The sequence below is a fragment of the Hippocampus bargibanti genome, linkage group LG19 (assembly GCF_051943395.1).
Source record: "Hippocampus bargibanti isolate YZ-2025 linkage group LG19, ASM5194339v1, whole genome shotgun sequence".
NCBI classification, from domain to species: Eukaryota; Metazoa; Chordata; class Actinopteri; order Syngnathiformes; family Syngnathidae; genus Hippocampus; species Hippocampus bargibanti.
Genome location: NC_142752.1, coordinates 3,387,797 through 3,414,539, shown reverse-complemented (window position 1 = coordinate 3,414,539; position 26,743 = coordinate 3,387,797). Strand labels below are relative to the sequence as shown.

At 40.1% G+C, this 26,743-nt stretch overlaps 1 protein-coding gene across 3 annotated transcripts in view; it reads right to left on the bottom strand.

The window, feature by feature from the left end:
* Window positions 1-4,545: 4,545 nt before the first annotated feature.
* The window catches only part of LOC148883597 (estrogen-related receptor gamma-like), a 24,277-nt gene continuing 2,079 nt past the window's right edge, over window positions 4,546-26,743 (bottom strand). Inside the window, exons 1-8 of one of the 3 annotated variants that reach the window (XM_089021417.1) lie at window positions 23,513-23,730; window positions 17,450-17,668; window positions 16,260-16,417; window positions 15,909-16,025; window positions 11,519-11,635; window positions 10,251-10,418; window positions 7,452-7,721; window positions 4,546-5,961 (exon numbers count right to left, since the gene is read on the bottom strand). In XM_089021417.1, coding sequence (XP_088877543.1) covers window positions 5,717-5,961; window positions 7,452-7,721; window positions 10,251-10,418; window positions 11,519-11,635; window positions 15,909-16,025; window positions 16,260-16,417; window positions 17,450-17,668; window positions 23,513-23,568 — 1,350 coding nt within the window. In that variant the 5' untranslated portion in view covers window positions 23,569-23,730 and the 3' untranslated portion in view covers window positions 4,546-5,716. Of the gene's footprint in view, window positions 5,962-7,451; window positions 7,722-10,250; window positions 10,419-11,518; window positions 11,636-15,908; window positions 16,026-16,259; window positions 16,418-17,449; window positions 17,669-23,251; window positions 23,436-23,512; window positions 23,731-26,743 lie in introns of those variants that run through there. The other 2 variants (XM_089021419.1, XM_089021418.1) reach the window with 2 other exon arrangements.

Below are 26,743 nucleotides of genomic sequence, written 5' to 3'. Positions count from 1 at the left end.
CCATAAAATATACTTTTCAACTAAATAAGCCTTAAAACTACACACAACATACCTTATTCTATGTATAATACATGTGCTATTGTATTGTAATGAAAGAAATACACTGCATTGTATCATAAAGTCACTTTATTTACATTTGTGATGATCATTTATGGCTTGATGGAATGGCGTTGGAGGTCGAAGGTCAAAGGGAATTGCTGTTTGGAAAGAGAGGCGCATTACATGACGACTGTAATTAAAGAAATAAACTGTGCTGTAAAATAAAGTTGTATTTACCTTTTCGATGGTCGTTGATGGCTTATGGAAGGAGAGTCACCTTCCATAAGGACTGTTGGTAACTTAAACTTTGGTGCTGTTCGGTCGTATGTTTCCGCCGAAGATCACTCCGCCAGCCGTGGTGGGTGTGTATTATGAAAATAGTGCTTATTATAAGGTTTAATTTTCATAAATTTGACGTTTGTAAGACAAAAAGTTTGTAAGTTGAGGTGTTTGTAAGTTGAGGTCTCACTGTATATATATATATTTATATAGTGTCAAAATTACCAGCAAAAGATTTGTTTGATGACGAAGCCTTTTGGATAAGAAACGAAACATCCGACACCTTCAAAGAAGGTCAGATGACGCCTGAAGAAACCAGTAAAACTTTGAACTTCACTTTTAAGTCCTTATGGGCATCATGGAAGCGACTCAATTGGTTTCAAAGCATCTTCAGTCAAATCCACCTTGGCAAACATGACATTTTTGGACACCACCTATTGTTGTTGTCCCTCTGAATTCACATGTGTGTTTCTGACTATGTGTGTGTGTCGTCTATAGAGCCCAACTGAGAATCCATCAAAGCTTATCATTTTAAGTAAACATGACAGAGTGGACAAAATGTCTTGTGTGCCGCCAGGCTTGCTATCTCACCGCGAGCCGTATCTGTGATGATGGACTGATGTGGCGCTGGTTTGGTCTCAAGCGGCGTCTGAGTGAGAGAGTGAGAGAGTGGGAGTGCATATATACATGTTTACGTGTGGCTGGATGTATGCACACTCGCACACACACATTGCAGATGGAAAAAAAAAAAAAAAGAACACACAGCGAGACAATAGCACGCTTAAGTTGTTTTTAACACGGCCACTCGCGACTATTACACCAACGGTGCGTGAAAAGTTGACTGGTGCTAAGTGCGGAGATGATGAGGCCATAAATCAGACAGGAATTTATGGATGGTATTTATCAGCCCGTGTTTGTCAAGCCTTATATTTATTTACGCCGATTGACTGTTAATGTGTGTTTTTTTTCCAGAAAAAGGATTTTTACTGTTTTTGTCATTTGCACCAGCGTTCACTCTACAGTTTGCTTTCCTACCATCGTCATGCGATTGAAAAAAAATAACAAAAAGGGTATTTGGAAAGGCCACATTCCACTTATGTATATAAAAACAAAATACAGTGGCTGCCTTTCCAGCAGCTCCTGTATTTTGTTTTCTACTTCTTTATTTCCTTTCCTCTTCCTGTCATAACTTTGCTGCTATAATAAAGGTACATCCAATCCAATGTCCATCTTTCTTTTTTTCTGTACATTTTTAGGTGTGTGTGTCTGTGTAAGGGGGGGGTCGCCTTCAGCATTCACACTCATGCCTGAAGAGCTAAAACTACAACAACGATAACCTTTCCCTAGCTGCTTCATTCTGGGGTCAAATGTCACATGCTGCAGTCCCTCCGCTGGCTCAGCAGAGTGACAGTGGGCGTAGTGGCACTGGATGGTATACAGTAGGGCTATTTTTTTTTGTTCTTTCCTAAAGCTCCGTATCCATCACTTTCAATCCCCACTTGTCGAGCTCTGTGTGTGCGTGGGTGTTGTTAGGGGTAATTAAACTGACGGTGACACCGGTAATGCGTTATACAAAAAGGAAAATGCTGGAATCACAATTTTGTCGCCAAGAGAGATTTTACATATTTAAACTCAAAGTACAGTTGCTCTATTAATAATAATAATAATAATAATAATACATTTCATTTGTAAGCGCCTTTCAAAACTATCAAGGTCACTTTATAGTCAGAGGATACGTTTTTTCTGTGGGTGAGTAGCGGTATCCACACGCGCCAGCGTTCACTCAACCTGGAAGTAACTCAAATAGATAGAAAGTTAGCTGGCTAGCAAATAGATAGCTAATAGCTCGCCAGCTAGATAGTTAGACAGCCAGCTAGATATCTAGATAGCTAATAGCTTGCTAGCTAGATAGCTGGCCAGGGAGCTAGACAGCAAATAGATAGCAAATAGATAGCAAATAGATAGCAAATAGATAGCTATCGAGATAGCCAGCTAGATAGCTGGATAGCTAGATAAATAAATCAAGAAATATTCACACTAAATGCTGATTTTATACCATTAGCTAGCTAGACAGCAAATAGATAGCAAATAGATAGCAAATAGCAAATGCTGTAGATAGAAAATAGATAGCAAATAGCTAGCTAGCGAGATAGCCAGCTAGATAGCTGGATAGCTAGTTAAATACCTAAAAAAATATCCACACTACATGCTGATTTTATACCATTAGCTTGCTATGTTGAAATTCCCAGACACTGTCATCTAAAGGCAAAATGGGCCCCGCTTTTTTGGTTCACTTCAACCCTCTTCACGTTTCTTTCGCGCAAAGCACCGCGAGGTTGAATCGCTAATAAGTCCGCCAAATGTTATGAGTGAATATTAAGATTATATTATATATATATGTAGCTTCAATAACCTTATAAAAACTAAGAGAGTTTTGTGATTGGATTCATACAAAATGGCGGTTCAAGATTTCAAGTGGTGCTCTTTTTTTGCTTACATCAGTTTTATAAATAACCACCACTCAAATAAATCTTGTCCTAATTGGCTAGTCGCGCAACAGCCAGGCTGAAGATTTATTCTAAACATAAAAAAAGAAGAGAAATGGTGACACACGTTTTCTCTTGGGAAAGACTTTTTCACACGTGGACTTTGTGAAAAAGATGAACGAGCCCACTCGGATTCACCATCAATCATAGTTTGTGCGAGGTGAGCTTTGTCGGGTATTTAGGTTAGGCGTCTTCCTGCTGCCGCCTTGTACTTCCGTTATCAGCCGCGGTAGTCTAAGCTGGAACGTCTGTGTGACGTCTGAGGAAAATCATTTCGGATCTACTCAAGGTCTGTTCGAAATAACATTTGAGGATGATAAATGCGATTTATCTCATCGGCAATTTTGTAAGCACAATAAATGAATACATGAAAATAGAAACAGAGATAATCAGATTTCTCAAAATGGCTGTCGTTTGTAAGGTGAATTAGTGATGAGTGTGAAATAGGTAAAAGAATTGAGAGTACCGTACTTTGAAATCTTTATTTTGTTTAGTTTTTTTGTGTCGGGTAGTGAGGAAAAAAAGCGTCTTCACTCTTGGAAAACTGTACGTCACTGCATCTGCGATCTTTTATGGTCAAAATTGTGATTTTCGTGGCCTTCCAATGCCACAAAAGCAAAATGTTTCTCACCAATTTCACAACAGCTTTCAAATGACGGCCATTTTTAAATATCTAATCGTAATCAATGACATTGAATTCAAAATGTGCAACATTTTCAACATCAAGGTTTCCTCCATTTTGGATCAAGTCGTGTATTTTGATAAACTACCATAAACTACAAATAGAATTTTAAAATGTCGTTTTTGAAGCGGTTGTACCTACATTCGTAAAGCAACCAGCGTCGTCACCGAGCAAAACCGTGGAAACACTGTCATCTAGCGGCGACAAACGGTAGTTGCCGTGTTTTTAAGTTGAATGCAAAGCTAAATAAAAAGGAACCGTGGACTTCACGCTACACTCCATTACACATTCCAGTTAACGACATCCCTATTATTATTATTTATATTATTTTTCTTATTATTATTAATAATAATATAATTATATTATTTGGTACAGTTAATTCGATTTTGTACTTTCGGCAGTTTGTATTGTGCATTAATCCACTGCCGTCCACAAGATGGCGTCACATGATTGTTTCCTATTGTGTAATTTTGAAAAACTGCGAGCGTAGTTGGTTGAGTGGACATGCACACGCATGCCTTAATGAGCAACAATCACAACAGAATCGGAACATGAACGAAACAGAAACATAAACCGGGTGTAAGAATCGACCGTGTTTGAAAAATTTAAATCACTGCTTACCTTAGCGTGGCTCTTGACAGGAGGGCGGGGACAAACTTTTGTAGCTTGGCAATTGTAGAATCATCACTGTCGTAGATTCCATAATCTAATGTTTTATAAACAATTGTGCATCGGTGAATTTCAGATCAAACAAACTTGCAAGATAACATGGCTGAATCTGAACAGTGGTGGTCGCGAGCACTAATTGGAGACGGCTGTCAACTGACGACGCCAGCCACCGTAGGTTCATTATGTTCATTAGTTGATTTGAATACTTCCGGGTCAAAGTGAAATTGATTGGATACCCAGAGTGCAATTATACTAAAACCAAAATATAGAACATAAAAAATTAAATAAACGTAATGAAGAAAAAAAAACACAAATATTTTACTTTGTCCCCCTCGGGTTTGACTTTATTGAATGTTTAAAATGCGACAAAATGGGTCCAGGGGGTGGTTTTTATTGCCCAAATATTCACCTGAGAAAGAAATAACATAAGTGTCATTTGCTGGCATAAGACACATGATGCAAAAAAAAAAAAAAAAAAAAATGCATCGTTAAACCGTGAAATTGAGAACATTTCGATTTAGTCTTAAATTTAGTGTCAAAGGGACAACAACTCCAATATAAGGCCTTCATTTAACAGCAGAATATTTTAATAATAATAATAATAATAATAATGATAAATTTAATTCATAAGCGCCTTTCAAAATTCTCAAGGTCACTTTACAGTCACAGGATAAGTTTTTCTGTGGGTTAGCAGCGGCAGCCACAAGCGCCAGCATTCACTCAACCCAGAAGTAACTCAAATAGATAGACAGCTCGCCAATCGATGGCTAACAGATACCTAGCTAGCTAGCCAGCCAGCTAGATAGCTAGCCAGCCAGAGCTAATACATAGCAAATAGCTAGCAAATGATGATATTACTAATATAATACTAATAATACATTTCATTTTTCTGTGGGAGAGCAGCGGCAGCCACACGCGCCAGCGTTCACTGAACCCGGTAACTCAGAAAGCTAGCGAGCTACGCAATAGATGGCTAATAGTTAGATAGCTAGATAGGTAGCCAGCCAGCTATATAGCTAATAGCTAGCTCGCTAGCCGGCCATGGAGCTAGATAGCAAATAGCTAGCTAGATAGCTCATTTTGCCAGGAGTCTCCACACAAAACAAGCTAATTGACGTTCAAATAATAAATCATAAATGTTAAATCATGTTTTGGGGAAGACTTTTAATGTTCTCCTTGTGTACGGAACTCAAAATGGCTTCCTGAACGAAGACTTGATCCACCAAAAAGAGTTTTCGCCTACATACTGCCTGCTCTTTGTCCATTTTGAAGGAAGTCACATGATCGTGGTCCCAACCTGTTTCGTTCTGGTATCACGAAACTTGGGGGGAAAAAAACGGCACATTTGACACTTTTTCGTCACTCAAATTTCAGCTGGTAACACAAAGCTCTTAATAAATAAATAAATAAACATAGATGAAGAAAGCGACGGAAAAAAAAAGGCAGGGGCACTTGTAAGTCAAGGTACTGCTAAATTTTCAAATCGAGCGCCCGCCGCCGTTCAAGCTTTCGCCTCCAATAGCTCAAGGAAGAGTTTGTGCATGGGCACGCGGCCATCTCGCTTAACGCCGCAGAAGTACTGCACAGCTCGTGCGGCCGTTTGCCGCAACAAAGGAAGGCTCATGATCAACCTGCCGGCCCGACGAGGGTCTTGAGCGTGGCGGGCCGCCTCGTAGTCCTGCAAAGCCCCTTGGAGGACATCTTGGAGGTGCTGGACTGCTTCTGAGTCTTCGATGTGCACTGAGTCTATAGAAGGGGGGGCAAGACAAAATGGAGGATCGATGGCGAATCAAGTGAAAATTGATTTTCTCAAAAGATGTTTGCGATAAAACAACATGTGACGGCATTTTCAGGAAATACGGTAACATGCGAAAAGAGACAATAATTTATGTGTCCCAAGTGTATTTATTTATAAATATCTTTATGTGCATATTTATTTGTTTTTGTGTGTTTATAATTGTATTTATTTATGTGGTGATATGTATGTGCATATTGTTTGTTTATATTTTTTTATTTATATGGTGATATTTATTCGTGTGCATATTATTTGTTTGTTTGTTTATACTTAATTTATTTATGTTGTGATATTTATTTATGTGTATATTATTTGTTTGTTATTGAGTTGTTTTTTGTTTTTTTTTTTACTTCAAGATGGTGCCGCGAGAGTGGCTGCCTTTCCAGCAGCTCCTGTATTTTGTTTTTCTACTTCTTTCTTTCCTTTCCTCTTCCTTTCATAACTTTGCTGCTGTGTTACTTGCGGGTAGAGTGAACGCTGGCGCCAATGGCTGCCGCTGCTCACCCGCACAAAATAACCCTGTGACTGTAAAGTGTCCTTGAGAGTTTTGAAAGTTACTTAGAAATTAAATGTATTATTATCATCATCATCATCATCATCAACATCATCAACATAATAAAAAAAATAATAATAATAATAATAATAATAATAATAATAATAATAATAATAATAATACATTTAATTTACAAGCACCTTTCAAAGCACCCTAGGACACAATTAAAAGAACATTTATTCAGGAATTGCAAATATGACGTAGAGCGCCATTCTCGAATTTATTCTTTTTTTTCATGTTTGGGTGCTGATAAAGCACTGGCCATGGCCTCTGACAATGTTTTTTTTCCACAAGGGGGCAGCATTCCCTTTTCCATGTTAGCGCTTTATTCCTGCTTCAGCTGTTGTTAAAGTGCTATATAACATTGTATTTTCGACAGCCGCCCTCACTTTAAGCTCATCATCGACGCTCTGCGCTGATGCAGGACCAGCGCTTTATCGGCACCACCCCGCAAGAAAAAAAAAAACTAAATAATTTGAGAACGGCGCTTCACGTTATGCCATTCAATTCCTGAATATTGGACAATAATTACGATTATAATTCCTGTATTTTGGACAGCCACCCTCATTTCAAGCATATATAAATCCAGACCCATATCATTTAGGAATTAACTTGTTTTCTGATGAAAGAAGAGAGTCTAAAGTTTATTGCGCTGCATTGAATGTTGACATATGTAGTCCTAAAACTCAATATTCTGTGGGTCCTTGAATTCAAGTGACAATGACAAAAACCCTGGCACTGAAGTGGACACATTTTTGCACATAGTCTGGCAGTGAATGAGTTAATCTTACATTACGCTGAGACAGGAAAATGACTCAAAAATCATATCATCAGAATGATCAAAGCCCCTTTTTGCCCCCCCCCCATCCAAAGTTCCCATCAGCCTACCTGAGTTGACGAGCGCGATGGCTTTGAGGAGCACAAACTCTTCCCTATCCAGATTGACAGTTTTATACTTCTTGACCAACTGCAGGATAGCATTGTTGAGATCCAACAGGCCGGCCATCTTGGATTGATCCTGATCCATCACATAATCCTCAGCGTACGCCAAACTTTCATCCAGCGCCAGCGAGCGGAAAACCACGCGTAAGATCAGGATCTCCATCCAGCCGCTCTGCAGGAGACTCATCTGATCGGCAAGCGATAGCGACGGGAAGCCTGTGGGCACACGTGCTTGTTAGCGTTGAGTGTATCATCATGGTTGGCGTGGTCACCGTCACACAGTTAAAGGACAACAGACGCCTCCGGACAAGTTGTGTCCATAATTTGTAAAATGGCTTCAAATGACTTCTACTGAACGTATTTTACAAAGATTCCACCGCATAGAGCTATATTTTACATTTTAAGACTCGCGCTGAATATTCAGGAAGTCTTGTTTTTGAGTTGGTGACGATACCTACCGTGACGTCACTGAAGGAACAGCCCTGTCCGAGAAAGCGACACACAATGCATTTTGGGTACTTCGTTTGGTCTGAAAACTTTGTGTTGATTTGTGTTGATAGCGAAATTAGAAGGAAAATACAAATAACGTGATGGTGAATCGTTGTGTGTTGCACCACGACTACTATTTGATACTAGTTGACATAAATTCCCAGCAGACAAATCAGCCCATTTCCAACGAAGCTTGGGCGCCGTCTTGTGCATTTTCTGGGACGCTGCATTGGAGTCCAGATGCCTCAAAATTACACGGAAGTACTTCTTTAATCGATGGCAAACATTTATGCTTTCCGCTTCAGAACTATTTGAATCATATTCATAACTGGATGAATAACAAGAAAGCATCTTCTCCTAATCTGACGCCATTGTTTTGATTCTAGAGCAAGGCAAGAACAAGGGGGCGGGACCTTCTGAAACTGAAACTTTCTGAGGTCATTTTGAAGTAGTTTTGGGACACTTTAAGTCACAGGTGTCAAAGTCAAGGCCCGCGGGCCAAATCCGGCCCGCCACATCATTTTTTTCGGCCCGCGAAAGCAAATCAAACTTGATTGCTAAAATCTGAGCCAAAATTTCATATTTTTGGATGTCAACCACAATAAAAGTCATTATTCTTGACTTCAGATTTGAAAACTAGTTATTTATTAATTTGTTGTGTGCTCTATATGTAATATGTGGATCGGATTAAGCATTCTAATGGGTTCCCCAAATTCATAACGGCCCTCGAGAGGAAACCATACCTACAATGTGGCCCGCGGCAAAAAATGACTTTGACACCCCTGCTTTAAGTCATTTTTTTGGTGTTTATCATTTGACTAAAAATATCCGCCTGTGTGTTTGGGGTATTTTAGATGCTATAAAACGTTTTTTTTCTGATGTCAGTTAGGAAACAAAAATGGTGTCGGTTGTCCTTTAAGTCAGGTCCAAAAGATCACATATTAGAGTAGATTGTTAGCCTAGCGGCTACTATGGCTACCGTGTTGACGGCAGCTGAGGATGCGACCAGGATGTGGTCACCTTGCCCAAGGGTCCGGCATCTTAAATGCTCGGACTGGGCCTCCGGCAATGGCTTCATGCGCAACAGTCATCCAGCTACCCCCCAAACGACATGACAGCATCATTACATATTCATGTTAATATTTAATTAGGAGTTTTCGTATGTTTCATCGATGTATCATTTGCATTCAGGCAGATTATAATAATAATAATGATAATACATTTGATTTCTAAGCACCTTTCAAAACTCTCAAGATCACTTTACAGTCACAGGATAGGTTTTTCTGTTGGTGAGCAGCGGCTGCCACATGCGCCAGCGTTCACTCAATCCGGAAGTAACTCAAAAAGATAGAAAGCTAGCGAGCTAGCCAATAGATAGCTAATAGTTACCGAGCTAGATAGGAAGCCAGTCATCTATATAGCTATATAGATAATAGATAGCTAGCTAGATAGCCGGCCAGAGAGCTAGATAGCAAATAGCTAGCTAGTGAGATAGCTAGCGAGAAAGCTCATTTTGCCAGGAGTCTCCACACAAAACAAGCTACTTGACTACAACGTTCGAATAATAAATAATAAATGTTGAATCATCTGTTTTTAGGAAGACTTTTGAGTCTTCTGAAGATTCAAGGTCACTTTACACTCACAGGATACCTTTGTCTGTGGGTGAGCAGCGGCAGCCACACCTACCAGCGTTCACTCAACCCGGAAAAACTCAAAGAGATCGAAAGCTAGCTAGATAGCTAATAGATAGCGAATATGTTTCCTGACTCAGACAGCTAGCTAGCCAGCTAATAGCTAGCTAGCTATCTAGATAGCTGATGGATTATCGAGATAGCTAATGGATTAGTCCCACAAGGGGGAAATTTGCATTATTAGCTAGCTAGCTAGCTCCAATCCAAAAATACTCTCTCACAATCTTAAGTTTCCATCATACTACATTTGGTTTATATTTATACTTTTGTCTTGATAAATCATCAGTACATCCTGGAATTGGAGTGAGAATGACACTGGCACTGTAGGGGACATCGTCAGGCAGTGAATGAGTTAAACCCCCCCAAAAAAAAAAAAAAAAAATGGCGTAGCACTGAATTGGCAGAGAGTCCGTGGGGAGTGTTCCCAAGTCAATTAAAACTTCCATCTGGCTTACGGTCATCAGGTGAATTTTATTAGCAACGCGCACGTACACACGCATGTGATGCTGTGTCTTTTTGAGCACAACAACCGCGGTGATCTGCTTAGCGGGATCAAGAGGCATACCTGGGATGTGTTTGGCCCAGCCGATGTTGACCACCAGCTCGCGGTCGGCCAGGTCGCACAACGTGGTCAGCGCCTTGATGTCGCTGTCGGGCACCGTCGGGTCAGCCATTGCTAGGATAGCCTCGGGTTCGGCGAGCAAAAGAAGCGACACTACTTGGTTGTCGCCAGCTGGAATGCAATAATATGTCGGAATTAGGGGGGATATGCTGGTTTTGTCCAACATCCCAAAACCGTATGTGACAGGTTAAAAAAAATGGATGGATGGATGGAAAATTGATAGAGATTCGACAGAATAAGAAGTTATCATATTTAAAAGTTTCATGCTGTTATATGCTTAGTGTACATGTGTGACTCGAATACACAATTGAAGCACAGACAACCTGGGGTCAATCTGAGGTCAACAGACACAGCCTGTTAAACTGTCATCTTCATCTAGGTCCTAGATTCTAGGACATCTGGCCTTGGATAGAATTTAGGAAACTCCTTTATCACAGAAGTAATTTATGACTTGAAACCCCTTCACATGAAGAGCTCATTAGCCAGGTTACAAATTTATCAGTTCATGGAAAATACAATGTTTTATTGCTTACAGCTGTCAGTGCTTAGAATTCAAAGGGTGTGGTATTCTAATCAAGAAAACTATGTTTTACTAATGTATCATTTAAATGTGCATAAACTCTCAATACATAGCTTGGCAGAGGGCTGCAGAATTTGGGTGTCTGTCATAAACGGCTGCGTCTCCTGCCGGCAGTAAAAGACAATCTTTCTGTGTTCGAGCCTTTGTCCACAGTGTCCGATCGAACATCTCTGACAAAAATGAAATGTATTATTATTATTATTATTATTATTAAATTCAACTTTTAATCTGCAAGCCAAAATGGCTCCAAGTGACAAAAAATAAATAATAAAAAGCTAGATTGACACAAAGATAATATTTTTTTTAGAAATTAATTGATCTAAAAAAATCTATAGAATAGAAAAAAGTATATTTTGTAAAATAAAAATATATTTTAAATTCCTATTCTTTTTATGTCAAGAAATGCCTTTTAATATTCATTATATTTCATTTTATAATATGAAAAATGATTTTTAAACAGACATTTTATGATTTTATGATCAATAATATATGATTTACGCAATCAAAAGTCTTATGATAAAATCAATTCATTTTTATTATGTTTTTAGAAATGATTTTTAAGAATCAAATAAAACCATCACATCCTGTTCCAATACTTTCGGAGATGACAATATCACCAAAATGCACTCACGCGCTTTCTTGTACGGCAGGACGCCGTGCAGGTGGCGGTAAGAGCAGTCGCCGTCATTGGCGTCCATTCGCCGCTTGTACTTCTGCCGCCCACCGCGAACGCGATCCAGACGCACACCTGTTAGGCCACGCCCCCCCGCAAAAAAAAGCAAAACATTGTCATCACAGCTCACTTATGAACCGATTTATCAAATCAAAATGCTTTGTCATAATCATCTTATCTCCAGATGGTGCGATTAGAGGTTCAAGAAATGGATTGGCCGCCCTTTGACCTTTGCCACATGGCATGGCAGGGGAAGGAAATGCTAATGGCGGATTAGCCCGGGCACTTGGCAGTTGCCAGTCCAGGGTCACGAGACGCTATGTGGGTGTGTCGCATGTGGCAAAACTGCTCATCGTAAATACAATGATTTGTGTCTAAATATGAGGAAAGGATTGAGAACTATGTAGGAGTAAGATGAGGAGCTCTAAACTGTTTTCATCATTTGACCCTTTTGTATTACTTTTGCCGTTTACAAAAACTGGGTTATGTGACACAGTTTGACATCCAGGATGAAGATGCAAAGTGGAGTTAGCTAGCTAGCCGAAAAATGAAAAATGCATACTTCCTTCTGATAGGTCACTGGTGTGACATATTTAAGAGCGCTTTGTTGCTAGCTAGCATGCTAATACAGGTAACATCCGACTTACGACCGAATTCCGTTCCGACTAAACGGTCGTAAGTCGAAATGGTCTGAAGTCGAAATCCATTCAAAATGTCTATGAGAGACTCAGAGGCTAAATGACTCGCAACCCCCCCGCCCACTGGTGCAAACACGCAGTCGATTGCTGTGCGAGTGTGAGATGCTGGCTGGCTGGCCAAAATTGCCAGACGCGTTGCCGGCCTGCTAGCGCGTTGCGATGCCAGGTGTAGAATTCAAAATTTAAAAAATAGGGTCTGGAGGTCGTGGTCGTAAGTACGGCTGGTCGTAAGTCGAGCTGGTCGTAAGTCAGATGTTACCTGTGTAGTGAAATAAGCACAATAGTAAAGATGGGGATTTTTTTGGGGTTGTTTTTCAGTCTGGGCTGGCATGACCGTTTTAGAGTGCCTCGTTGTCAAATTTGTTTGTGTCCAATTCAAACCAGTAAAATGTCAAGTTTCAAATTGAACATGGTAATGTTTGGATTAATAGCATAGCATTTAAAAAAAAAAAAAATGCCACCATATATTGCATTCGCTAGTTTGTTACGCTTTATGTATTTTTAGGGTGCAAAAACGCAACTGCATCCGATTACTGGCGCCATGTATACATTCGTCGCCATAACGTGAGAAGGATTGTTTGGAGGGAGGCGGGAGTTGGGGAGGTGGTGGTTTTACGGCGCCACGGGCCGTGGGATGCCGATGAACGAGCCCACCCCCGTCCCCACCCGCCGCCTCTGCACCGAGACCCTCGAAAGTAGTGATGAAAGGGTCCCCGAAATAGATCAAGAGACGCCAGAGTGGCTTTATGACCGTTTGTTATCCACACAAATTATTTTAGGCCTTCGCTTGCTGTCAGCACATTCCAATGTTAAAGTTACACTTTACACTTTTTTTACATTAGTGCCACACATTACATTAGTGTATCGTGTGAGCTTCGCAATTGCCGTATTTATTCGAATAAAACACACAAAATTTTCTACCTAAAAAAGAACTCAAAGTTTGGGTGCGCGTTATAAACGAGGCCTAGGAAAAAAAAATCTCATATACACAGGACAGAAATAGAACAGCGAAATAGCAACAGAAATCAACCCCTGTTGAGATATTGATGGGTTCATTCAAGACAAAAAGAAATCAGGAACAGCACCGGCTTTTTATTATTATTATTATTTTTTAAATAGGTCGTAGGAGATGACCAAATGTGGCCCAATTAAAACAGCCTGGGCCTTTATTGCGGCCTCTCCAGGGGTTGGCGGGCATTACGAGGCGCACAGAAGCGCGTTACGAGCAATCGGCTCGCCTTCTGAACAGCTCCGGGAATCCCGTGAGGCATTTGGAGGAATTTACGAGTGCGGTTGGGGTGGTGGGTGGGGGGTGCAGACATGCCACTGATGCTCAGAGAGCCTTCAAAAATAAATAAAGTAAATTTTAAAAAAAGGTAATGAAGACACACGGTGGGTGTTTTAATGTCATCTTGGGCAGAAATGCCAAGTACAGTCATACCTCATCTTACGAACTTAATTGGTTCCCAGAATGTGTGTGTAAGGCGAAAAGTCCGTCTGCCAAATATTTATTTCCTATAGGAGACCATTAAAAATGAGAATAATCCGTTTCCAGGTCCCCATAAAACATAATTTTCTACTAAATAAGACTTAAAACTACATAAAATATACCTTATTTTATGTATAATAAATGTGCTACTGTATTGTAAGTAAAGAAATAAACTGTACTATATTATAAAGTTGTTTTTTTTACCTTTGTGATGGTCGTTGATGGCTTGATGCAATGGAGTGGGAGGAGGAGGGAGGGAGTTACTGTTTGGAAGGAGAGTCACCTTCCATAAGGACTGTCCCCTGCTAGTTGCTTTTCGTTAATCCAAATCAACAGAAGTTTTTCAACCTCTTCTATTGCCTGAGACCGTTGCTTAGACAACACAGAAACACCCTTAGCAATGGTCGACTTAGCATACTGCTACTGGGACGCTAAGTCACACAAACGCACACCTCGTTCGTGTTTTTTGATTATCTCCTTCTTCTGCTCGACGGTAATTTTCTTTTGTGTCCTCTTTGGCTTGACACTAGCCTGTGGTGGGGTCTTTTTCGGCCCCAAAAAAGCAAAAGTATCCCCTCGATAACAAACCACGTCTGCACTGAGTGCACTCAAAGAAAGTGGGTGTGGAAAACTAGTCCGCGCGCCACAATGGCGCTGTTCGACCGTGTGGTTTGGTGTTCTTCCGCCGAAAACTAGTCCGCCAGCCATTGTGGCGCTCCGTGTGTTTCTCGAAAACTAGTTTGTATGCCAAGATTATATTCTCGCGAATTTAATGTTCGTAAGGCAAAAAGTTCGTAAACTAAAGCGTTCGTAAACGGAGGTATCACTGTATCATGAATAGCTGTCAAAACTTCCTGTACTGTCCATACTTTCAGATGCTCGGCCATTGGCTGAGTGACTTCTATTGTATGTAAATATGCGTATATGTAGCCAAAGAAAATGACATAATGGTATCGTTTCTCCACTGGGCTATACTTCATTTACCTACTCGCTGTCAGTCATGCATTAAATGTAACCAAAAGTCTCTACACGTCATCTTCTGTTTGCGTTTTGTTTTTTAATTCGGTTCCCCTCCACCCGTCACCCCCTTTTAGAGTGTGTGCGTGTATATGAGTGGTCATTGCTCATGTTTTCCTTTTTGAGTCACTTCTAAATCGGGACAACAATATGTCAGCGGACAAGCGCACACACAAGAGCACCTGACCACTGCTTGTCGTAGATACACACACACACACACACACACACACACACACACACACACACACACACACACACACACACACACACACACACACACACACACATACATTGCAAAAATTTTAGCACTCACAAACAGAAAAATCCAAATGGAGTGGAACCTTGATTTATGAGGTGGATGCGTTGCATGACCAAATTCATAACTCAATACACAGTAATCCCGCCTCCATCACAGGTATGTGGTCCCACAATTCTGAAGATTTGTTTTTTAATCTTTCTTTAATAATAATAATAATAATAATAATAATAATAATAATTTGAAAATGTCCCCATTGTGGGACGATTAAAGGGTTTCTGATTCAGATTTTCTGATTCTGAATAATAATTTATAATAATAATAATAATAATAGGAAGAACAATAATACTAATAATAGGAACAACAATAATAATAATAATTATAACACAAAAAATAATAATAGGAAAAATAATAATAATAGGAAAAATTATAATAATAGTAATAATAATAATAATAATAATAATAATAATAATAATTTGAAAATGTACACCATTGTGGGACGATTAAAGGGTTACTGATTCAGATTGTCTGATTTGAATAATAATAATAATAAAAATAAAAATAATAATAGGAAAAAGAAAAATAATAATAATAATAATAATAATAATAATAATAATAAAGAACAAAGCGGACTCAGTTACACTACCCACTCTTGAGGACTTGCACACAGCAGGAATCAAGAGCGGGGAAAATCCTTCTGGACCCTCCGTACCCTGCCCACCACCTTTTCAGCGTGTTCTACCAAAAACAAATTCCTTGTGTGTTCTACATACTTGGCCAATAAAGATGCTCCTGATATGTTTGTCGTCTCCATTGCACTTTTTCTTTCAATGTTTTTGCACGTGAAGGCACCTCCATTCTTGGTTGTCGGGTGTTTTCAAGGCTTACCTTCCCTCAGCATGCCGACGGATAGACACTTGACGAAACGACACGCCTGGCATGACTTCCTCCTCCGTTTGGTGATTTCACATTGGTTGGAGCCGGGGCAGTTGTACTCGATGTTGCCTGAACCACAACAAAAAAATACGACGGTGCCGTCAAGACAGCAGCTTTTGGCAAGCAAGAAGTGGCCAATGTGGACAATTGGTTTTGTTTAGCCTCAAACAAGCGCTTGCAAAACTGGGTTGAGCACATCAACCATAAACACCCACCGCTAACATGAAGTAGAAGTATACAGTTGAGGCTAATATTTGGTTTTCTAAGTGAAAAGCGACTTTGTGTGTGTGTGAAGGCGCTTACCCTGGATGGTCCTCTTGAAGAAGGCCTTGCAGGCCTCGCATGAGGCGACACCGTAGTGGTAGCCCGATGCCACATCGGCGCACACCAGACAGAGACGTTTTGCCACCGAGCCAAGGAGGAATTCGCATTTCACTTGGGCTTCGTCCTCCACCAATCTCCTAAACAGCCGAATGATAGCACAACTGCTCATAAAACTTTCAACCACCCCCAAAAAAATTCATAATCATCATTGTCATTCATGTATTTTTAAAAATTATGAAAAACACTGCACTTTTTTATGCATTTTGTTCAAAGTACCTAATTTTTCGCTTGTATGATTCTGGATATAAACAGACTAAAAATACCCCTTTTGGATCTGGTGGGTCTCTGCCCCATAAATGCAACCAAAACTTAAGCGCTTATTTTTTTTAATTGTGAATGTTTTTTTTCCCAGAAAAAAAATCTGCGATGCACTGAAATAGCGATAAGTGAACTGGGAAGTAACAAGGGATCAGTACAGTTACCATCCGACTTACGACCAAGCTCCGTTTCGACCAAATGGTCGTAAGTCAAAATGGTCGTAAGTCGAAATCCATTCAAAATGTTGAATAGAGACTCAGAGGCTAAATTATTCGCAAACTCCCCCCCCCCCCCCCCCCCCCCCCCCCTCTGGTGCCATCCCACGGTCGATTTTCTGTGTGAGAGTGAGATGCTAGCTGCCTGGCCAAAATTGTCGTAGACATTGCCGGCATGCTAGCGCGTTGCGGTGCCAGGCGTAGAATTAAAATTTCAAAAATAGGGTCTGGAGGTCGTGGTCGTAAGTACGGGTGGTCGCAAGTTGAGCTGGTCATAAGTCGGATGTTACCTGTATTTGTATTTAATTCTGTGATACGTTGGTCTTCCACTAGAGGGAGTCCTTGTGATACTAGTGGCACCCATTCCGCACTTTGAGGTACAAAAACGTATACTTCTACCTCAACAATTTTTTTCCTCTCATCGTAATTCTTCACACCACTACATATACTTATATTTAAAAAAAAATCTCTGTTCACTTTATTTTTTTTTCATAACTGGTAAATATAAAAATTATGAGTTTGCATTAGAACTAACACAAATGTACATAAGGGGGGAAATGACAAGCTTAGGCCACACAAATCCAAATCACTACTTCCCTGATGCGCAAGTGACCAAACCAAAAAACAAAACGGCACCTAATTGGCCCTCCGCTGTGGGCGGAGCCCGTCTCGTTGCCACGAGCGTGGCCCTTGATCAGGGGTCCGATGCTGGAGTTGGTGTCCGAGGACGAGCTGGCTGGGCTGGGTTGGGGTGGGCTGGCGTCTCCCTGCGAGCTACTGGGACTGGACGGTTCGCGCTTGATGGATGAGGGACACTGGGGGTCCGGACCCCTCACTGACATCCTGGTCGCGTGTCTGCAAGAAGATAAAGATTAAATGAACATTTGGGCTGCTCTCTCGTCGAGATATTTAGTCGCATTGGTGCGTTCATCCATCCAAGCGGCAGTTTGGGATTGACCACATGATGCAAATATGGCGGCAAACCACTACACTGCTTTGCTTTCAAAGAGGGGAAATGCCCAAGCAAATTTAGGGAAATATTCAGCACCGCCTTAATCTGCATTTAGGGACAATGCCGCAAATCCAATCATATTCAACATGTATACTTAAAAAAAATACCAAACCATTCCTCGGTTTACGAACCCCTTGGCTTGCGAACTTTTCGGTTTACGAACGTTAAATTCATGAACATTTTATACTTTATACTAGCATACGAACTTTCTTTCGTGATACACACAGAGCTGCCTCAATGAGTGACGTGTCGTTCGCGAATGAGCCCGATCTTCTAACAATAAAATGGCAGCCGACTTTTTTTGTCCTCTATTCCCCGCCCCCAGTCTTCGGTTAAAGCCATGTGATTGGTCAATAACGCAGCAGTGAGTGGGAGGTGGTTTAAACATTAAAGAGACAAGCGGACGACAGTGAGAGAGTTTCAATTTTGATAGTTCAAAGGCAGAAAGTAGACTGCAAGGTTAAAATAGCCCATCAATCAGACTCCACAAACAACCTGCACAAGCCATCTGTGAACTTGATGCAAAAAGCTATCAACCCAGCTAAATACAACACAATTGATGAGGAACTAGATAAAATTATCGCAGAGAAAGCACCTACAAGGGATCATTCCTCAAGATGGTGAAAGAAGAAGGCTACATTCCTCATCAAATGCTGAGGAAACCGGCCATTCCATTTTTTCAAGCCATCGACCATCACAAAGGTAAATAAAACAACGTTATTATACAGTACAGTTTATTTCTTTAATTATAATACAATAGCACATTTATTCTACATAAAATAAAGTACAGTAAAGTCTCGTTATATCGATATCGGATATATCGATAGTCCCGGTTATATCGATACTATTTCTATGCACGCACTGAGAAAATTACATGCAAACAGGGTCGGATATATCGATAGTCCCGGTTATATCGATATTTTTTCGGACTCCCTTGAATATCGATATAACGAGACTTTACTGTATATTTTGTTTAGTTTTAAGGCTTAGAAAGTAGAAAATTATGTTTTATGGAGACCTGGGAACGAATTATTCTCATTTTAATGGTTTCCTATGGGAAATAAATTTTTGGGATACACACTTTTCACCTTACATACTCTGTCTGGGAACCAATAAAGTTCGTAAGCCTAGGTACCACTGTATATAGCGAGTATCCATGTTTTGAACTAAAAGTGTGCCTGCTAGCCGGCAGAATTCGCACCTCCCCGAAACAAATTTACAGGCGTCAGGCGTTCACATGTGGGAGTCAAAATAAGAAGCGAAAGCACTCGTGTGATTGGGAATACGGTGAAGAACATGCATGCGCGAAAGCACATGCATACACATGCACATACAACCAGACGTAATAAAAAAAGCATGTGTCTTCATAAACACCCTGACACATTTCGGCAGGCGACTGTTTGTCATCAGGCCCACTTGGGGGGGGGGGGGGTGTTCTCCTGGACTGAATGCCACTCACATGAACACACACACACACACACACACACGCACGTCAATCCGCTTCCTGCCATGTAAATCTCAACCTCACTGGAAAGTTATTTGCTTGGTAAAAGGCTGTGGTTGCTCAGTAAACCGCCGCCATGCATCTCCATAAAACCGCAACCATGCAGGGGGTCTATATTATAAATTTGTGTAGTGTTGTGAAGAATTATAACAGGAGGAAAAAAAATCTCTGGGCAGAACAATACATTTTTCTACGGAAGAGCATTAGGGCTAGGTCGAAATATTTGTTTTGATGGGGTATTATTCTGAGAAAAAAAGTCAGACATTTGCTAGATTCAAACTCGCAAATTTGCTAGATTTAAAGTCGCAAATTTGCTAGATTTAAAGGACAACCGACACCATTTTTTTTGTTTCCTAACTGACATCAGAACAACGTTTTATAGCATCTAAAATACCCAAAACATGCAGGCTGATATTTTTAGTCAAATGCAAAATGAGTTAAAGTGTCCCAAAACTACTTCAAAATGACCCCGAAAATGGCGAGTTTTTGAAGGTCCCGCCCCCTTGTTCGTGACATCACGCCAGGACGTCTTGCCTTGCTCTAGAATCAAAACAATGGCTTCAGATTCAGAGAAGATGCTTTCTTGTTACTCATCCAGTTATGAATATGATTCAAATAGTTCTGAAGAGGAAAGCATACATGTTTGCAATCTATTTCGTTGGGAATGGGCTGATTTGTATGCTGGGAATTTGTGTCAACTAGTATCAAATAGTAGTCTTGGTGCAACACACAACGATTCACCATTGCGTTATTTATGTGTTTTCCTTCTAATTTTGCCATCAACACGGATCAACAAGAAGTTTTCAGACCAAAGTGCCCAAAATGCATTGTGTGTCGCTTTCTCGGTCAGGGGCGTTCCTTATGTGACGTCACATCAGGAATCGTCACCAACTAAAAACAACAAGACTTCCTGAATATTCAGCGCGTGTCTTCAAAAGTAAAATATAGCTATATGCGGTGGAATCTTTCTAAAATACGCTCAGTAGAAGTCATTTGAAGTCATTTTACAAATTATGCACACAACTTGTCCGGAGGCGTCGGTTGTCCTTTAATCCAGAAGACTATGTTATTATTAATTTTCAAGGTCAGTACATTTTGGTTAACAGCATTTCAGTTGTACTGTACTAAATTTTGGAGTGCAGTACCTACCCTGTGTTAAGGTTCAAACTGTTTTATTTTCCACCTGGGCCTGAAATTTACTTTAAAGTCGTAAAATTGGGCGTACTCGGGGTTGAAGTTTGAATACAGTGCATTTCCATCTCTCTGTATTCCATCGCTCATCCTTTTCCAATCCACTTTGTGACTATAAATAAACAATATAGCGCAGAGCTTTCAAAGGACTTGCGGTAACCTTGACAATCCATCACGGGAGTCCATATTGGCTTGTCAAGCACAGAGTGACATATACGCACAGCCATAGACACCCCCCCCCCCCTACTACCCTTCGTTATTACAATGCTAACCATTTAGCTCGTCTAATGAAATGGCATTAACAGATCATGTGATCATCACCATAAAAGCCCATCAAAAGATGACGGTGGCGAGCGGCAGGACGTAAATCAAAGGTAGCATACTTCTGCCCACGTCGTGACTCCTATTTTTTTTTTTTTTTATTGTGCCTGAAATGAGGAAGAAAGCCAGTCGCCGGTCATTAACTCATAGGTGCGACTAGGCAACGCTCAGATTTACATCGTAGGTTATGTCGGGTTTGTCCCCGCAAGTCCATTTTGCCAATGTCAACAACAATAAAGCCAAACTGTATGTCACATGAACGCCTATACAATGTTTTGGAAATTCTTGTTCTTTCGTTGCAAGCAACCCCCCCCCCCCCCCAAAAAAAAAAGGATTATGCAACCTTAGAATGAAAAAGCTCATCATCTGCAATCATTGCTGGAGAATAAAAGAATGAAGGCACAACACTGTATTATGGATAAGAACCGCAATAGAACATTGGAGGTATTTATTAGTTTTTATTATAAAATACATTAGCGGTAGTAAAAAGAAACATTTTGATTGTTTTTTTTTTCATGTTGTTGTTGAACAGTATCTAAAATGTTTTTTTTCCATACACTAAATATTATTCATATACTGTATACATAAAAAATAATTGTAAACAATTTCAATTAAAATGTCAAATTAAATAGTTTCCTTCATATAGTAAAAATAAATTATTTTCCATTAATTATAGGAATAATTTATGCACGTAAATAAGATGTAACTTTTTGTTCATAAAATATGAATCAACAATTTTTTGTGTTATTTGTAGATCGAAAAATAAAATACAGATAGACTACCAAAATAAAATACCAAATTATGACCATTATTTTTATGTTGTTGTTGAACAGTATCTAATATGTTTTTTTTCCATACACTAAATGTTATTCATATACTGTATACATAAAAAATAATTGTAAACAATTTCAATCAAAATGTCAAATTATATAGTTTCCTTGATACAGTAAAAATAAATTGTTTTCCATTAATTAGAGGATTAATGTATGCACATAAATAAGATGTAAGTCTTTTTGTTCATAAAATATGAATTGTTATTTCTAGATCAAAAAATAAAATACAGATAGACTACCAAAATAAAATACTAAATTATGGCCATATTGATGATTTTGTGTTTTTAAGAAACAATGGATTTTTATTATGAGAAATAATTGTTCATTCAAAAGCCAACACCTCCAAATAAAATACACTAAAAAAACAACCCCCCTTCAAAAAACAAAAAACATGAGTGCTACTCATAACATCCCTGATGTGGGAGTCGTTTCTGCCAAACTGGTTCTACTCATTCACCATCACCAGCAACAAACAAGCCAGCTGCGTAACTGTAACCAGTACAAGTATTACCATCGCAAACAAACCTCTACATCAGGTCAGAAAAATAATTCCTTTGCTTCGCTTCCACCAGAAAAACAAACTACCAATAGTTTGAAGAAGTATCTTACAGCCTCAGTAATACAATTTGATTGTTATCGGAGATACAGTTGATAAGGGTGGTGTTCCACAGGGCTCTATACTAGATACAGAGCATTTTATCAGGTCCGAAAAAGAATTCTTTAGCTTAACGTCCACCAGAAAAACAAACTAACAATAGTTAGAAAAAGTATCTTCCAGCCTCACTAATACAATTTGATTGTTATCCGAGATACAGTCGATAAGGGTGGTGTTCCACAGGGCTCCATACTAGATACAGAGCATTTTAGAATTGGATCGGATTTGCCTTTATTAGTCTCCCAGTGGAGAAATTTACATTTCACAGCAGCAAAGTGATTAAAGGAATGAAAGTAGAAAAATAAAATACATGAGCTGCTGGAAAGGCACCGTCTTAAAGTCAAGAGAACAAAAAAAAACTAAATACAGTAAAGTCTCGTTATATCGATATCGGATATATCGATAGTCCCGGTTATAGCGATACTATTTCTATGCACGCACGGAGAAAATTACATGCAAACAGGGTCGGATATATCGATAGTCCCGGTTATATCGATATTTTTTCGGACTCCCTTGAATATCGATATAACGAGACTTTACTGTAACAAATAATATGACTACACAAAGACAATATGACAACACAAAGACACAGTCATTCCTTCTTAAGCACTTTCGGTACCCTCTTTGTTACATGAAGCAGAAAAAGAATGCATCCCACATCAATGTCACAATTTTCCAGTTGAACATTAGTGGTCTGTTGCAGAAGCCTTGACAGGGTCACTACAAATAGTAGTCCTCGAACTAGTTTTGTAGTACGCAAGGATGCCCTTCCTGACACAACCCTCTGTATTTACCCAGCTTGGGACCGGCACATGAAGAATTATGTCCCTTTGTGGCTACAGAACATGCAACAGTAAAAGGTTCCCAAACACAAAATGGTCATCGGTACAGCAACATTCAAAAAAGCAAAAACTATACTCACCATTTGATGACAATGCTCTGATCTTACAATGAAATGGGCATCTGTTTCCCTACATTACATCACAAACTGAACTTCAAAGTCCTTTAAGATGTGTTATCTTCCAGTCACAGTATATATATCTAAATGATCATCTCTTTCCCTCTATTACAAAAGTCCTTGAAGCACACAAAAGCTAAAAACTGCTAAATTAACACAACAAAAGTAGCACGATTCTTAATGCAGGAGTGGCTACCCAAAACAACCTTGATGGTGCGTACTCACTGTGCGTCAGGGTGGTACGTAAAGCACTCAGGGAGGTAGAGGTCGACTAAATCCATGTGGGCTTAACCCACCCTGCTCCGAGGGGTGGGAGGCAGGAAAAAGCTTGTTTTATTTAGGGGTTCGGAACACAACCTAATGGTCTTCCTATCAATCTTCGGGCTACCTCGTCCGTCGTTGTGACTCTGAGTGACAATGGTGCCTGAGCAAAGACGGACCTTGTCAAGGTCCGGCCGCACCATTTCAAAGGCCCACCCCTCCCCTCTGCGCTACGCCGAGCCGGTCCGCCATTGGCTCTCGGCTTGGCCAATGGCAGCCGGCAGGTGGATCAAGTTGGAGAGGAGGAGGATGTCATCATGTGGTAAGGATGACTTCACATGGGGGGAATTTCTCATGTATTCATTTCATTTCATTTCTAAGCGTCTTTCAAAACTATCAAGGTCACTTTACAGTCACAGGATCAGTTTTTCTGTGGGTGAGCAGCGGCAGCCACACGCGCCAGCATTCACTCAACCCGGAAGTAACTCAAATAGATGGAAAGCTAGCTAGCTAGACAATCGATAGCCAACAGATAGCCAGCTAGATAGCTAACCAGCCAGCCAGATAACCATATAGCTAATAGATAGCTAGCTAGGTAGCCTGCCAGGAAGAGCTAGATTGGATTGGATTTGCCTTTATTAGTCTCACAGATAGCAAATAGCTAGCAAATAGCTAGCTAGCCAGCAAGATAATAATAATACTGTAAAATGTGTTATGTGACAAAAAAGCAACTATAGTAGTTTTACAACAAAAAAAAAGGTTGCGTCTTGCTTTGTCCGTTCGTTAGTATCACCAAAAAGTGACAACATTTGTTGTAACCCGAAACACGTCTTACAGCGTCTGTCACTTTGCGTGTGGAAGTGGCAAACAGCCTCACATTAAGCACCCGGCCAACAGCTGATTAGCTGAAAATGCCGCACCGGCTTTAAGTCACTTCGAGTCTGCTGTCCCCGATGCCGCCAGGAACAGGAAGACGGCGAGGAGGGGGAGCACTCGAGAAATTGGCTTCACATAACATTTCACATAAAGTCGCCGCACTTTACCCAAGTTGAGGAAGGGCGAAATACACAGGATATATGGCTGGTGGTATGGTGGTAAGTCTGCCTTTAAGAGGCGGGGCCTAGTATGATGACCTGTGACATCATATTCGATTACGTTAGATGAGCCTTTATTTGTCTCACAGTGGTGAAATTTGCATTTCACAGCAGCCAAAACTAAATACAGGTAACATCCGACTTACGACCAGCTCAACTTACGACCGCCCGTTCTTACGACCACCAGACCCTATTTTTTAAATTTTGATTCTACGCCTGGCACTGCAACGCGCTAGCAGTCTGGCAACGCGCTAGCAGGCCAGCCAGCAAGCATCTCACTCTCGCACAGCAATCTACTGCGTGATGGCACCAGAGGGGGGGAGTTTGCGAGTCATTTAGCCTACGAGTATCTATTCAACATTTTGAATGGATTTCGACTTGCGATCATTTCGACTTACAACTGTTTGGTCAGAACGGAACTCGGTTGTAAGTCGCATGTTACCTTTACAGGATCAGCTGTAAAGGCAGCCACTCTCGGGGCGCCATCTTGAAGTCAAAAACAACCAAAAAACAACAACAAAATAACAAATAATGTAACACAACACAATAGTCTTCAATCTAAAGCACTTAATGCACTCTATTTCTATCTTTTGGAGTTACTTCCGGGTGAATGAACGCTGCCGCTACTCACCTACAGAAAAACTGATCCTGTGACTGTAAAGTGACCTTGACAGTTTTGAAAGGCGCTCAAAAATCAAATGGATTATTATTATTATTATTTGTTGCATGAAGCAGTTATAGATGAAAGAGGGGAGGATCAAAGCATCCTATTCACCAGTGTAAGCCTCCTTTTCACCAGTGGATCAGGGACATCATGGTGGAATGTGCACGTATGCTACAAGCTAAACTTTCACAGCTCTATTTCTATTTAATGCTTTATTTCGATACGTTTTCTGGCCAAAACGCAAGTGAATCGCACAACCTTTTGTGCGGTGATGACGTCAACACACACACACACACACACACACACACACACACACACACACACACACACACACACACACACACACACACACACACACACACACACACACACACACGCCCACGTAAAGAAAGAGGAGCATCAGGATACAGATCCCGTAAGCGTAATCTACTTAGGTTTAGGTCGGACGCGCAACCATCCGTCACTTAGCGAGACTGAGGCAACGACTCTTGACAGCGTGTGCAAACATCATTGTCTCAATGCGCCGTCGTGGCAGCCGAAACGCACACCAACGCACATGCGCACACTCACGCCGGACGTTTTTCCCAGAAGGCGACACAAGCGAGGAAAGGAAGGACAGAGAAAGAGACACAGACGGAGCAAAAAAAATCAAACGACGGCGTAATAAAGAAAGTCAGGCCCATTTGTTACAGTCAGTCGATTTGAACAGATTGATGGATGGACCACCAACTTGGAATCGGATCACTTTTGTTGTATTGATGTAGACATCTGAAGTCGGGTCAAAGTTCACACTCCAACACACACACATGCACGAGGATGGTGATGCACGAACCCAAACGCGGGAGGGGGAGGCCCGACATACAAACACAGCGTGGACATTTTTAATTTCTTTGTCCGCAGGTGGTTTGTTTATCGCTGCTTGCCTGCCAGGTCAGTAATAAACAACATTAAAAAAATACATTAAAAAAACACCTGCACAATCTGAGAGCCAGGGCAATAAATAAACGGATGAATGAATGAATATATGAATGATTGAATAAATAAATATATGAATGAATAAATGAATGAATGAATACACAAATAAATGCATAAATAAATAAATGCGTAAATAAATGAATGAATACACGAATAAATAAACGAATAAATAAATAAATGGATGAATAAATAAATGAATAAATAAATGAATGAATGAACAAATGAACAAATAAATGAATAAATGAATGAATAAATACAGTGATGAATGAATACATAAATAAATAAATAAATAAATAAATAAATAAATACATGCTTACATGGATAAATTCATACATACATAAATGAATGAATGAATGCATAAATAAAAATAAATAAATGAATGAATACATGAATAAATAATTAGATAAATAAATAGATAAATAAATGCATAAATGCTTACATGGATAAATTCATACATACATA